At 37.5% G+C, this 15,000-nt stretch overlaps 1 protein-coding gene across 1 annotated transcript in view; it reads right to left on the bottom strand.

Moving 5' to 3' along the window:
• The window catches only part of LOC113671010 (elongation factor 2b), a 13,067-nt gene extending 123 nt beyond the window's left edge, over positions 1-12,944 (bottom strand). Inside the window, exons 1-13 of the mRNA XM_027187218.2 lie at positions 12,722-12,944; positions 12,460-12,480; positions 10,561-10,754; positions 8,171-8,352; positions 7,071-7,282; positions 6,393-6,626; positions 5,247-5,522; positions 4,168-4,340; positions 3,344-3,482; positions 2,640-2,867; positions 1,797-2,333; positions 713-845; positions 1-276 (exon numbers count right to left, since the gene is read on the bottom strand). The exon at positions 1-276 is cut by the window's left edge and continues 123 nt beyond it. Of these exons, the coding sequence (XP_027043019.2) occupies positions 80-276; positions 713-845; positions 1,797-2,333; positions 2,640-2,867; positions 3,344-3,482; positions 4,168-4,340; positions 5,247-5,522; positions 6,393-6,626; positions 7,071-7,282; positions 8,171-8,352; positions 10,561-10,754; positions 12,460-12,480; positions 12,722-12,724 (2,529 nt within the window). The 5' untranslated portion in view covers positions 12,725-12,944 and the 3' untranslated portion in view covers positions 1-79. The remainder of the gene's footprint in view (positions 277-712; positions 846-1,796; positions 2,334-2,639; positions 2,868-3,343; positions 3,483-4,167; positions 4,341-5,246; positions 5,523-6,392; positions 6,627-7,070; positions 7,283-8,170; positions 8,353-10,560; positions 10,755-12,459; positions 12,481-12,721) is intronic.
• Between the last annotated feature and the right edge of the window lie 2,056 nt (positions 12,945-15,000).

Genomic DNA, 15,000 nt, shown 5'->3' with positions numbered 1-15,000 from the left:
ATTGCTATTTTGATAGTAAGCCTTCTTTCTCAGCTGGTTACACTTCAGAAAATGATTCCTCTGGAAGTAGGACCAAACCCTACAATTTATCCAAGAACCTATCCAGTGGTGGTATTCCTTCTGGCAGACCCTTTCTCTTCCTTGTATTAGCCACAATCGTTCCGGGCTTCGTAGCTGGATCACTGGGGTCACCACCCGTCATTTGTTGCCAATGGTCAAATACGCACTGAGGGAAGGCCTGGCCACCAGTGTTGGAACGAAGGTCTGCAGTGAAACCTGGACAAAGCAGAAATATAACTGAGTAAGATGCTATTGTGCATTATTTTGTAACTGTACGGACAGAGTGCAGTGACTTCGGATTACCTAGAAATTTCATGTGGTAGGTAATTTAGTGTTAACAACTAAGTTGAAAACGTAAATTAGCCACGGTAAAGGGTAAAAAAAGCCGACGTTTCGAGCGTTTGCCCTTCGTCCATCGCTCTGACGAAAGGCTAACGCTCGAAACGTCAGCTTTTTTACCCTTTACGGTGGCTAATTTACGTTTTCAACTCAGTTGTTAACACTAAATTACCTGATATACTCTCCCACAGACGCAGCACCAGAGTTTCTTTAGAAACTTACCCCTTTATTCAAATTTCATGTTATGTTGACTTCACTTCCTAAGGCAAAGTTGCAAGAAATTTATATTCCTACAAATGGCCAAAGCACTCACCAAATGATTCCATGACGGGAAGATAGGCTTTTACTTGAAACATGGGGGTTCCAGCAACTTGATTCTCTTCAAAGACGTGCCCTCGTCTTCGAGTTAGTACTCCGTAGATTCCTCCAACAGCACTTTCTGGACACTGCAAGGTATGAATAGATAACCTCTCAGATACCTTGGTTAATTGTCCACACTAGTTTCTGTGAATTCCTCAACATTTAACTATTAACCCTTTCATTCCAGAGATCTCATTAGTACTTCTCTTAACTGTCTCCTATACAACTCTTAGGATGATAGTTAAGAGAATTTGGTAATGGATACAGATACAGATCTTTATTGAAGCTTCCTGAATGGGTTTTTTAAGCATCAATACAAATGGTTAAAAGAAATAAAACTAAAATTGAAGAATATAAAACTATAGTTACAGCTCTCTCTCTCTATAGATATATCAATCAGAAGAATAAAAATAGTGAATAATAAAGTTAACCTTATAGCAGCTTAGTAAACTGACACTTAAATTTCTTGGAACATTTTAGAGACATAAGATTGCTGCTTAGTGAATTCCACAGCTTTGCACCTCTATAAGCAAAAGACCTCTGACCAGTTTGAAAGGTGGCAAAGAGGTGTATCCAGGGTACTGGCTGATCAAGTTTGCCTGTCGTGAACACAGAATGTAGCCCAAACTTATTTGCAAGGTAATCTGAGGCAAGATTATGAATGCATTTGAAAATAATAGTTGCATCGTTCAATTAAAGTCTATCTTTATAGAGTGCCAATTAAAAGATCTTAGTCCTTCAGAAATATGATAATAATAGATACACTAAGAATCCCCTGGTTGATATATGTCTTAATTCTCATCACTTGTCTACTTGATGCCGTATTGATATTGAGAGGAGAATTCTGTCTTGGTCACTCATAGGAGTTAAAAGAACAAGTTTATCTGCTCTTATAACCCCCGGATACTGTCAAGAGAAGTTACATATAAATAACTTCTAGTAGTTGAAGTCTTTCACATACAGTGCATTGCAACCTCTCCTAATGAGGTCAGCAGACAATTTACGGTTGACAACTACACAAATCAGGATTCTTTTACCTGGATTTCACACAAGTAAACTGGTTCCAATAAATTTGGCTGCCCAGTCAACATGCATGCTAGGAAACAGCGACGAGCTGTAGGAATAATTTGCCCTCCACCACGGTGAATTGCATCTGTGTGAAGAGTGACGTCCTTGATATTAAACCTCACACCGCGGACGTTCTCCTCACAGAGAGGACCTTCCTTGGTAGCCCACTGGAATCCAGCTACCACACTATCCTTGATTTCATTTAGATATTGCACTCCCTTGGTTGTGTCAATCACCATGTTTGGACCAGTTCCCTCGGGTCCAAAGCACCAAATTTTACGTGCCTCTGTGACATCCCAATCAAAGGTATCACTCAAGTAGCGGGCACGGGCTTTTATCTCTTGTCTGGAATGCACATCTCCTTTGTCTATAGCTTCAGCAAGTCCATCAGGGAAAGGTTCAGCTGTCATGAATAAACGATTGTGCTTGTTTGGCGACTTTGAAAGGCACGTTTGATTTGACTCCGCTGTAACTGTTTCACGGTACGATACCACTGGCTCTGATTTCTAAAAATGCAAACACATAAAAATTTGAAACATAAATAACGATAAAAAAGGTTATCTGCAAAGCACCGTTTACTTTAATACACCGTATCACATCTTAAAAAAGCACAAAAATGATTGAAAAGCTCACCAAAAGGTAGAAAGAGCACAGCTAGGAACAACAGTGGCGTGTACTTCCTTTACATGGAATTGTAAAAACGTGAACCCAATTTCCCTAACCTTTTTTCCCTCCTTGTTTCTTACAGATTTTGGATAGGCTGAAAGAACCCCTTTCAATTTTTTTTTTTTTAAAACTCAAGCAGGTAGTACCTTCAAGGGAATACAAGCATGGTCCTCCTCCAAATCCTTCAAACAGATTTCCAAATGTAATTCTCCAGCTCCTGCCACAATGTGTTCACCACTTTCCTCGATTGTACACTGCACCATAGGATCAGACTTGGCCAGTCGTTTGAGACCTTCCACCAACTTCGGCAAATCAGATGGGTTCTTAGCCTCGACAGCAACACGAACCACTGGCGACACTGAGAATTTCATTTGCTGAAAAACAAGGAATTCAATGGCAATTCCGAAGAGATACTTATTTTAGGGGTAGTTGAGAGTGGAACTTTATAGCTACCATGGACTGAGGTTCATTTGGCACTGGAGATCAAAGAATTGACTGCCTAAATCTCCATGGCCTGAGTGGCCTTTGATTCACTTGTGAATACTTTTCTCCTGTGACTGTACAGTATTCTAGCACTGCTACATTTCTTAGCCCAGTCACTCCTACAACCTCATTAGTAATTCTCCTTACTGTCTATCCCTAACTAATATTTTTTGTCATTCTTACCACTTGTCTGCTTGATAATATAAGGGAAAATCCTATCTTGACCACTCATGGGAGTTAAAGGGTTAATGTAAACCCTAATGAAACTAGAAAATCCACTGTCTAGAACTTAAGGTTAGTCTAAAGCCACCTCTATTGGAGAATTGGAAGGCAATTTTGAATACTTTTTGTCGTTTACAATACTAACCTTCAAATTGTGGGCATGTTCATAGGTCGTAATAGTGCCAGTTTTGACCAAGAACTGATCGACACCAACCAAACCAACAATGTTGCCACAGGGAACATTTTCAATGGCTTCAATATAGCGCCCCATCATCAAAATTGTCCTAACAAGAACAACATTAAAAAGGAAATGAACATAAAAGAACATAAAAGCTCAAGAAGTTTAGAGCTCAAAGGAATAATTAACTGTGACCTACTGAGGAGTTATTGAATAAAGCACTAGCAATAGTAACTATCTTCCCCATTAAACATGTGTTCTGGTTAACTTTTTACAATTTTCATGTACACTGTAAGTGCTACCATAACTTCCTGTCAAAGAGTTGCAAAATAACCATAGCAGAGTGGTGTTAATAAACTCCTTTCTAAAGTTGAGTGACTGTAAACTACAGTGTATAAGTGACATCCCGAGTTTTGGAACTTACACTTTGGAAAAAAAGTTTTTGCAAAGAAACCACAAGTGAAGTCTTAGAGAGTTCCTTTATTTTGGCTGCTTCATTGCATGTACATGTAGGTTGAGTCACTAAGATTGAAAACCAAGAATACTTTCTGTTTGCAAACTGTACTAACCTATGCAGCTTGTACACCATTTTTTGTGGTATGCATCTATGTAGTTGTGTGGTCTCACACAAATTTATAAATTGGTGATTAAAATGGTCACAGCTTTAAATGCTGAATGGTTTTGCTGAGTAAAAATTTGTAAAAAAAAAAAAAAAAAAGAAAAAAAAGAAAAATAAAAGACCAAAAGCAAACTAACAATGACAATCTGATTCTTCCAATACCACCACCAACCTCTGAATGCTTTTGTTGTACAAATCTTCCTTCTTTCCAGGTACATAATTTGGACCCATGATGCGCACTTTCTGTCCTGTTTCAACAATTCCTGAAAACACACGTCCAAAAGCATAGAAGCGACCTTTGTCTACAGTTGGGACCATCTTGGAGACATACAGACACAGGGGGGCCTGCAAAAATCACACAACCCAGTTTAAGTGAGATAAGAATTTCAATGTGGAGCTTATCAATAGACGTTTTACTAGTTCTGTTTCCTAGAGCTGGTTACATATCTTTCCCTGAACTGTTCAGGTAAATATGCAAAAATAAAGGCATTACAGTTGGTTGTGTGATACCTAAGCATGCCACAAGTAGTTTCATTAGGCTTTAAATCACCATCTGTTTCTAAAAATGTCTGTGTTCAAGTTCCATAGTAATTATTAGCTCTTGCTGAACATGTAGGATTTGCTTTGGTTTCAGGGTGTTTACTTCCTCAAATAAAAAGAGAGATAATTTGTACACTTTAAAAGTATTGCTTAAATAGATTTCCAACCTCAAAAACAAATCTTTTTTATCACTAGCTGACAAAATTGAAGAGTTTTTTGGTGTATGAGCCATCTTATATCCAAAATGCATTTTTAGGAATAACTGTGAATTGGGCTTTGCTGACTGACTGACTGAATTTGGTGAAATCAAAGTTGATTCACTGCCCCATCAGATCTTCCTTTCTTTTTAAATTTCCTTGATGACAACCAGTATAGTAATGACTTTCAGAAACCCCGATTTAGATTGAGGTTTTGAACACAAAATTTATGCCAAATCTGAGTTGAGATTAAGGCCTTTCATTAGGTACACCTTTTGCTGTTCAGTATGAGAAAATATGCATTCATTTGCTTGGAGGGGAGAATTTGTGTCATTAGAGATCATACACAAGTTCTATAAGCAAAATAAAATAGAAAAATGAAACTTAATTCCTTAATCACCATTTCCCCAGCATTATCACCACAACAACTTAAATTCCCTTATATGTGAGAGAAGAGGGAGGTTTACAAGCAGACTATTCATAGCAATTAAATGTATTTTCAGTATCTGCATACTTGTGGGTCACAGTTCTTAATTCCCAAGGCAACTGGATCATCCTGAGGTCCTTCATAGAGCAACTCCACACGGTACTTCTGAGCCGTGACTGGGGATGGCAGGTGGATGGTGATCATCTGTAGCAAGGCATCACCAGCTGGCAGCCATTTCTGCATGACCTTCTTTAACAATGGTTTACCTTCCAGATCTTTATCATCACCTGTTAGCTTGACATTCAACTTCTCCAACAGTTTTGCAGTTTCCTCTTTCTTGAAATTCATGATGGCATCAAATACCTTAAAACAAAAACATAAATAGAAAATTAAAAAAGAAAAGAAAAAAATTATCAAAATTAATTATCAAAAGTTCTAACTCACTAAATTGTGTTTCCTACAGGATTGTTATTCATCTTTGATATACAAGACAATCGTTATTATAATGTTGAAAACCTATGTTTGAGTACCACTACTTATGCAATTGCAAGTGAATCACAAAAGTTGTTCCCTAACTTATTCACTCCAATGAGTGACCAAATTAGAATTCACCCTACAGTTCTGATACAGTTTAGGCAGAAGGGTGTTGCAAAGAATAAAACATATCAATTAGTGGATATTGTTTGATTTAACACCAAATTTTCAGAGCTCAAATTATATGAATGCATACCAGACAGAAAAGAGAATTGAATTTTTGATCTTGGGAGTAAAAGGGTTAAAAGACCAAAAACTAATGATCTGCACAATTTAAATGCCCCAAAAATGTTTATGCTTGCTATATGTACACAAAATCTGGAATGTAACTCATTGGTTTCATTTCCAGGTTAGCATCAGACATATTGGTTGGTTGTCAATGCTCTTATGATCTATATTTTGATTTATTCATCACACCATGATTCAATTACTTAGGGAAATGACAACCTTTTTGGCAATTTTCTAGGGAATGACCTTCTAGACCATCTAGTGGGGGAGAAGCAGAGGCTCCCACAAGATTATCATTCTGTCGAAGAAATTATGCCATGTTTCTCAAGGAATCGAAGTGTTCTAAGGGCTACTAGTTAAATTGTGCAAGAGTAAAAAAAGTTCATTGCTGGCTGGCTGTCTTTCCCCAAAGACAAACATTAATAGCCTACAAAACTTAGGTCTCTATCAAAGCACTGAAAGTCATTTCACCTTGTAAATTGGGTCAAGTACAAACTGATTGAACCCACGCACGTAACCATCGCCACCAGTCTTGTTCCACTTTTTATCTTTTGCACTGAAAAACTGGTCACCCCAAAGACGTTTCATAAACTTTGAGGGTGGTTGCTTGAACTTAGCTGCATATATCTCGGAAAACTGTTTAAGGGTGAAGGCCCAGCCATGGAGTCCTGAACCAAAACCAACAGTACCTTTCTCTGGAGAAACCTTCAAGAAAATCAGAAATAAATTAAGTTCAAACAGTTACTTCAATGCAGCTATGAAAAGGATGAATTTACCTTTCCTTTTACATATCTCAGGTAATAAAAATACAATTAGTATTTTGTAAAACAACTTAGAAATTCTCTATTAGTATAATCATCCTTGATTCTTTATTATCTAGTTTTATGACTCTTCATTTATAGAGTTTTACTCATGTTTCTACAGAAAATTGAACAAAAGGATTATCCTTATCAGTAGAACATCACTTCAAACGAGATCGAATGTTTGTTGCAGAATTATCATGGCAAGATATTTTAAAAACAACCCAAAATACTTAAGGCGCCCTCATTGGTAGTTACATGTACTAGTGCCTTAGCTGTTGTCTTTTCCCATAATGCAAGATCAAAGCAGGTAATCCATAACAAACCTTCTTCCCCATGTTAGTCTTACCTGTATATTCCCCATAGGACCACTTTCCTCAGGACAATAAGTTGCCACGATGACATTGGTACTCTCCACAATACGTTGGAGAGTTTGGTAAAGATCTTCCATTTCTAACTGCAGTTCTAGAAGTGCACGGTCCATTTTGTTCATAAAAAGCACAGGCTTGATGCGCTCACCTATGGCCTGCCGCAACACTGTCTCAGTCTGGACACAAACACCTAAGCAGGGACAAGAGAAACTCCTCATAGTTTAAAAATTGAAATGCTACTTATCATTCCTGGTTAAGTGTTATGCTTTTGTTTTCAGCAAAAAGCATTTAACATTTGCCTTGTGTTTGCCTCAACCTAGAAAAACATTTCCAAACATGCTAACAATGAGGATCTGTTTTATCAATCAAGAGCTTTTTGTTTGGTGATCATTTCCTTCACTCTTGAAAGGTTACTGTAAGATTCAGGGGAGATGTTATGAGGAGAAATTGGATGTAAGTCACTCTGAAGGTCAAAGCATTAACTCAGTTAACTTCAGTATATGAAGAGTCCAAGTTCAATAATGCAAGCTAGGATTAAGAGAGAGTTGAAGCAAAAAGAACATCCCAAAAGCTAAGACCTAAGACCTAAAAACTAAGACTTGAAAACTAAAATCCCTTATTTTCTTTATTGATAGTGATAAAGGATGTGATCAAACTCATCTGTCATTGAAATCTTCACAAGATCATAATAAATATAGAAAATAGAGGGGTCTTTGTTTTCTGGTTCCAGGTCCTTGGTTTTAGTTCCCAGGGGTCTTCGTTTTGGCTACAACCATTAAGAGACTTAACTAACCCTTTGACCCCTAAGATTGACTGCCATCTACTTTCTCTTTATGGTATCACCTCTGAATCAAACATCAAGGTCATAACAAGAAAGGAATGATAGCTAACCAAAGCTCTTCACTGTTTGCAAATTCTCCTTATTAACACCAGAGGAAATGTGTAGGAAAAAGTGTGGAGAATATGCATACTAATGTTGGGGTGTTAGGGCTAAGATAATGATGTTGGTTGGGTTTTGATTTCCTTCCACAAGGATTCTGAAGTGAAGAGAACTTAAAATTTCATCTTTAATACCTACCACTGACACAGTCCACTACAACAAGAGCACCATCAGTCACACGCAAAGCAGCTGTAACTTCTGATGAAAAATCCACATGTCCTGGTGAGTCAATGAGATTGATCAAGAATCCCTTTCCGTCACTTTCACCTTGGATGAATTCCATATCTGCGTCTGACAGTTCATAGTACATAGAAATGGCCCTAAGTTGGAATAGACATTTGGATCACAAAATTATCACCTATCACAAAGGCATCACTTTTGTCTTGAGGTATCGCTGGAGGTAGATTGACAGATACCTTTAAGGTATCAGAGATTGAAAAAGGAGCAGAGATAGAGGCTAAATCTCGAGAGAGAAGGAAAAAATAAAAAATCTGAGACACTCTTTTGGGTTCAGTATATTTCCAACAATCTCCAAATTTCGCCAAAATTAAGCGAATACTAGCTGAGAATAAAGGTAACCAGTCAACTCGCCGACAGACCAACTCGCCGACGCCAACTCGCCGACGTATAAAATCGAGTAGAGACGTTGGCGAGTTGGTCGTCAATCCAACACAACTTATTAGAAGTTAAACATACAGAAAAGTAAAGGATATTTAGTAAAAAACACTGGTGAACATTGGTGAACATCAAACAGAAGCTTAAACATCGGTGAACATGTTTTCTTAAAAAATCTGAGCGATTGTCAAGATGAGTCTTTACAGTGTTGTTGTCACACAATAACTTGTTCGCGTCTGAAGCTGTTAGAGTCATTGGTGAGGTTTACTTCGCTTTATTTGCCTTAAGATCCTGATAAACTTTGTTGCAAATAAAAATAAATGCCTTTTACTAAAGATCTTGTCTAGAAAGCCAATTTTTCGTTAAAAAATCTGAGCGATTGACATGATGAGTCTTTACGGTGTTGTTGTCACACAATAACTTGTTCGCATCTGAAGCTGTTAGAGTCATTGGTGATGTTTACTTTACTTTGTTCGCCTTGAGATCCTTATAAACTTCCTTGCAAATAAAAATAATTACTTTTTACTAAAGATCTTGTCTAGAAAGCCAAGTTTTCTTTAAAAATCTGACCGATTGTCATGATGAGTCTTTACAGTGCTGTTGTCACACAATAACTCGTTCGCGTTTGAAGCTGTTAGAGTCATTGGCGATGTTTACTTCGCTTTATTTGCCTTGAGATCCTTATAAACTTTGTTGCAAATAGAAAGAAATGCTTTTTACTAAAGATCTTGTCTAGAAAGCCAAGTTTTCGTTAAAAAATCTGAGCGATTGACATGATGAGTCTTTATGGTGTTGTTGTCGCACAACAACTCGTTCGCATCTTAAGCTGTTCTAGTCATTGGTGATGTTCACCAATGTTTAAGCTTCTGCTTGATGTTCACCAATGTTCACCAGTGTTTTTTTACTAAATATCGTTTACTTTTCTGTATGTTTAACTTCTAATAAGTTGTATTGGATTGACGACCAACTCGCCAACGTCTCTACTCGATTTTATACGTCAGCGAGTTGGTGTTGGTGAGTTGGTCCGTCGGCGAGTTGACCATAATTCAAGAATAAAGTCTTCAAGGATCAAAACACTTTACCAGAAAAAGGAACTTTAAAATTTTAAGGAGCATTGATGTTTGTTTACATAAATGTGTTCTACTTCACACCTGTGAAGGCTGTTACCCAATCACATTGTAATAAGTCATTTGTTTTGCCTGTCAATGCTGATGCATGGTAGAAGGCAAAGAGCCCATACAATTTGTAAGGAGTTATTAGGTTGAGAAGGTTACATGTGACATATATGAATATGTAGCCATTTGTGCTGATATGGAAGGTGCTTCAACCAGCAAAGAGAGGAAGAAAGAGGTCAGGCAGATGGAGGAGAGCTACACTCAAAATGTAACAGTGAAAACTTTGCTCAAAAGCACTACTTTTAAGTTAAAAAATGATAAAATAATAACCAGGCTTTAAATTACAAATCCCAGTCAAACTTTTTTAGTTCAATATGTGCAGATCACAGTCCAACAAAAAAGTGTTGATTAAAATGCATTGACAAATAAACTTATCTAGAAAAATTTCTCAGCATGAATGACTAAGCTCTCATTCTGTTCTGTAGCACAAATTATGAAAATAAATTGTATATCCAAAATCAGTGTTTATTAAGCTTTAAGAAAATGTATACTTTTACAGGATTAGCGTGCATAATTTTCACATCATACTCTTAAATGATTCTTCTTCAGTTATCTGAGCGGTGCAAGTGACATTGGAAATGTTATCTTGTGCTCAACCTTCAAACAGTTTCCACAATTTTCCAGATGTGGCTTGCTTTTTATCCTAACCCCTCTTTAAGTTTGATGTTTCAACATGGACAATTTCCTTTTACAGAAGAGGCCATAACTTTAAAAAAAGACTCAAGTTCTAAGACTTACGTTGACTTGATAGTAATGCAACGCTCTTGTTCATCTTTCCTGGTGTCTGTAAACCTTGTTTCACCAGCTTTTGCGGATGCAATAATTCCAGCTTTGCTGACCAAAGAATCTGTCAAGGTGGACTTTCCATGGTCAACATGAGCAATAACAGACATGTTACGAATGTTGTTCTTTTTGTCCATGATCCCACGGATCTAAAAAGAACAGGTGATATTATTAAAAGGCTACATATTCAGGTCACCAATCAATATCGTCCTTTAAAATGGATCAAACTTTATTGTCCCTGGTGGTCCCTTATTTATCCCTATGGTTGATATTAATTGGAAATATAAAAATTACTGCTTATTCTTCTGTCCAGTTGGCAACAACTGAAATATGAAACTATGCAACAGACCATCTAATAAAAAATGCTCATTCACCTCCAAAGTAAGGGGATTTTGACTAAATTTTATATCCAGGAGCCAACATTTACACTAACACAGAATTGACTTTTAACCCCCAAGAGTGGTAAGCATCTTATCTCTCCCCTCAGTATCAGCCCCAAAACCAATGTTAAGGTCACTAGAATAAAGGAAATGATAGCAAACTCCATAAGCTCTTGATTGTTGGACACTTCTTTCCCTTGTGCGTACCATGGGAAATGTATAATGAACAGTGAGGAGAAATAACTGTTCTTTAAGGAGAATTTGTAGTTAAAGTGTAAATGGTTAAAATCATATGTTCTTCACAATCTTTCCATTGAGGCAAAATTATTAGAGCTGAGCAAAGAAAAAATCTGTCATATTTGAAGTTGTCTTCTCTTTCAAAAAAAAAATCTTAACCCAAAGATTTCTTTGCACTACACTTATCAGTATTTTGCAACCAAAGCAAAACCAAATAAAATTAGCCCATCTAGCACAGTGAAATGTCATTTGAGATGCTGTCTGACATAAATGGTAGGATATCCTAGCTTATTACAGAGAAAGAAGACTACTATGGAGAGAGGATATTTTAATGGCTACTTGATCTATTGTTAATCCTTTAACTCCTAATTCTGATTGTTAATTCTCCCCTCTAGATATTACACATTTCCTTGTAAATTGGTTGTGAGCATTTGGTGTTTGACCTGCATTTTTGTGGTGTGCAAAACTATATCAAGCTTAGATTCCATAATAAAAGAGCCCTTGGAACAGTTTAAGTTAATGGAAGAAGCATTAAAAAGCCAAGCTCTGAGCAAAAATCACCTGTTGGATATACTGTTGCACTTGCACAAATTCTCAAGAAAAGAAAAGAAAGGAAAAGAAAAAAACCCTAACGCATAATGCATTTGAAGAAGAGTTTTGTTCAACTCTTTCCCATGGGAAAAGAGACAAAAACCACTTCCAGATTATTTCTATGTGAAATTATCAGACTGTGAACAAATTGTTGTAAATGAAGAAAGTGTGCACACTAAAAAAATTGCATGAAGACGAAACAGGAGTTTTGAGTACAACTGGTTCCTTCTACCACATTCAAGGCAATTTACCATCGACTAAAAAGGGTTTGAAACGATCTTTGGCTCGATTAGACGTCAGTAGTGACGTAATTCACCCATTTCAACCTTTTCTGAACACGATTCGATACTTCCGGTGGTGTGATACCAGAGAGATCGGTCACACTCAGTTAACTATTTGTGCTAAAACTTCATGGTAAATATAATTTTCCCTGCGATCCTTTCCTTTGCCTTGCGATTTTATCAATTTACTAGTTATTAAGTAAATAACCTTCCCGTTTAACGATTCTTATTTATAGAAAAGACAACCGTTAAGGACTTGATAGTTGCATCGCACAAATTTTTCGTTGTATGATTCCACGTTTCACACAAATTCCCTCATTCAAAATATAAGAGAGTGAAAACAGTTTTTTGAGGTTCCGACTTACCTGGTCTATCGTGAAGTTCGGCTGAAAAAGGGAAAAGAAAAGAAATTATTAGTTAGCAACAATAACGACTTACCGAGAGCCAAAGTTTTTATACATCACTCTTAAGGTTAAAAGGCCGGTTAAAAATGGCGACTATATATTCTAACTGAACGCTAAAAACTCTATCGCATTTTAAAGAAATCTTACGAAAGAGGTGTCATTTGACGTTATCGGATACAACATGATACAGATTAAAAACGATGGAACCCCGATGGCCACTCACCATGATGGTAACAGTGTGATTTCTCTGGATTGCAGTAAGACACTACTGATGCCGTAATGGCGTCCAGAGGTAAAAGGACTGAAGGAGAGAGCGTATTGCACAATGACGATGAAATGGCCTCACTCTCATGTGGACGAGGAGAGAATGAGTAGGGAGAGGAGGGCCATTCTCAAGAAAGGGGCTCAAGAAAGGATGTGCTTTAAAAGGTGGATATTATTAATACACTTATAACTCTAAGCCGAAGAGTTTATCGTTTTCCGAGAAAGTGGACCTATTTCGAGTTTAGAGCGGAAGTCATAAACCCTGCCCTAAGCTCTCATGTATTTATCCTTCAAGGAAAGGATTAGTAAACCTGTGCTGCTTAAAAGGACATGTGCCCTGTATAAAAGTGCTGCACACGTCTTGTAGATTCTGCTTTTAATGGCTCGTCACTCTTTAGGGGATGGTAAGGGGCTCTAATCTAAATTATTTCTGTGTTCGTTTTGTCGTTATACTAACAATACTTAATTTTCACGTACCAATAAGCGGTCGTGGCCTGGTGGGGTCATGGAAGATAATCGCTACACTGACAAAGGGGCCGATGGGAAGGAAGAGGTGAGATTATGGCAAATTTGCAATGAGATCTAAGAAACCATGTGAATAAACAAATTTCGTTATTTTAACAAACAAAATTTGGAACTAATTGGTAGTTAAACAAAGTCTTATTACTCTTAATCTCCTTTGTTCATCCGGATCATGAGTTTGTCACGGAACCGTAAGTGCATCGCGTGACATCAAGGAGGCTACATCGTCCTATCAGTAGAGAGAAGGAATCAAGTAACTCAAGACAGAACAGTGAGAAAAAGTGACAGCAACAGACCTGGGTAAGTGAAGTGGTCTTTCAGGCATCATCTTAGGTTGAGAAGTCCAAGGAGTGACCAAAGACTCAGTCAATTTGAAAGGCCAGAACGACACAAACAAACAAACAAACACACAAATGTTTGTCGTCTTTAAATTCGAATAACTCACTTGACAAATTCTGAGGTTAGTGAGACAGCAACTTTTTCCCACATTTTGGGTGAAGTGATGACGCTGATGGCTTGTTCCAATGTCAAGAGCAGTAAATGGTCGAGTCTTTTTTTTTTATTGAAAGTTGTCAGTTTTTTTGGTTATGTTAAGAATCGACAGCATTGCGTATTTTCTACAGAGTGATGAAATCTAATTCTAGGATTGAAAAGTTTACTTCGAACAGCTCGGGCCTAACTACCAGAACATTGGTTACATCACCGAATTTTACAAAATAGTGTCCACTTCTAAACACTCATCAAAGCCTTGAAGTGCCCTATCCCACAACGCTTTGGGACTCTCGTCTCAAAAACAAAACACGAGTTTGTTATTTGTTTATTTTACTTGATTACTTTTTGTAACTTGATAGTTCATTTTGTAAAGCTCTTAGGTGGTACTTAGGTGTAGGTGGTTTTAGGTTGTTCCATGTTTTAGTACTTACCAACCTGACTCTGTTTAAGACAAAATCCAGCCATCATAGTGTTTTCAACTCAGAAGGTGAAGTTAAGCTGTGTCTAACTTATTTGAACAGTAATTAAAATCCATTTTTTTCCCATCACATGCACATACTGGACACCCCCATTATCACACCTTAACTGAGGTGACTCCCAGTCCAGGAGGACCCTCTGTTGAAGATGTTATATGGTAAACTTGCATGCTCTGATAAAACCTCAAGATACCCAAGCCATACCCTGCTTGCTGCATATTCCAGGTTATTCCACATACTAAATAAAAAGCCCAACCCTACTGGGATGAGATGCCAAAGTGACAAGAAAGTCCTAGTCTACCTGTAGCCGTACCCTCCCCCGCCAAGGCATTCCGTTACTCCTTAGCGGAGAAGGTGCGGCTACACGTAGGCTAAGAAAGTTCATGATTTGGATCTTATACTGGGCCACCAAACAGCCTTGTTCATTCTATCTGCGACTCCCTTTCCCCTTTTTTTTCTTCATTTACTGTGTTCTCTACCAGACAGATTATTCCTTTGAATATCGTTCGACTCTCTTTTTGACCCTCACATTATTGGAGTTGTCCATCACCTTCTGACACACTTCACTACTCCGGTTAATTTTCCAAAGTAGACATTATAGACCGTGTACAAGGCTACGCTGGCGATAATTGAATAACAAGCCCTTAATGCTCTCTCTCCTCCAAGAATAAAAATAAAGGCAGTTTACCTGCGCCCGTAACATAGAAATCGCCAAACAGCAAAGATTTGTTAATTAATAATAGAGTTC

The sequence above is a fragment of the Pocillopora damicornis genome, chromosome 4 (genome assembly GCF_964200805.1).
Source record: "Pocillopora damicornis chromosome 4, jaPocDami1.2, whole genome shotgun sequence".
Taxonomy (NCBI): domain Eukaryota; kingdom Metazoa; phylum Cnidaria; class Anthozoa; order Scleractinia; family Pocilloporidae; genus Pocillopora; species Pocillopora damicornis.
This window is presented reverse-complemented; position numbering and strand designations above follow the sequence as displayed.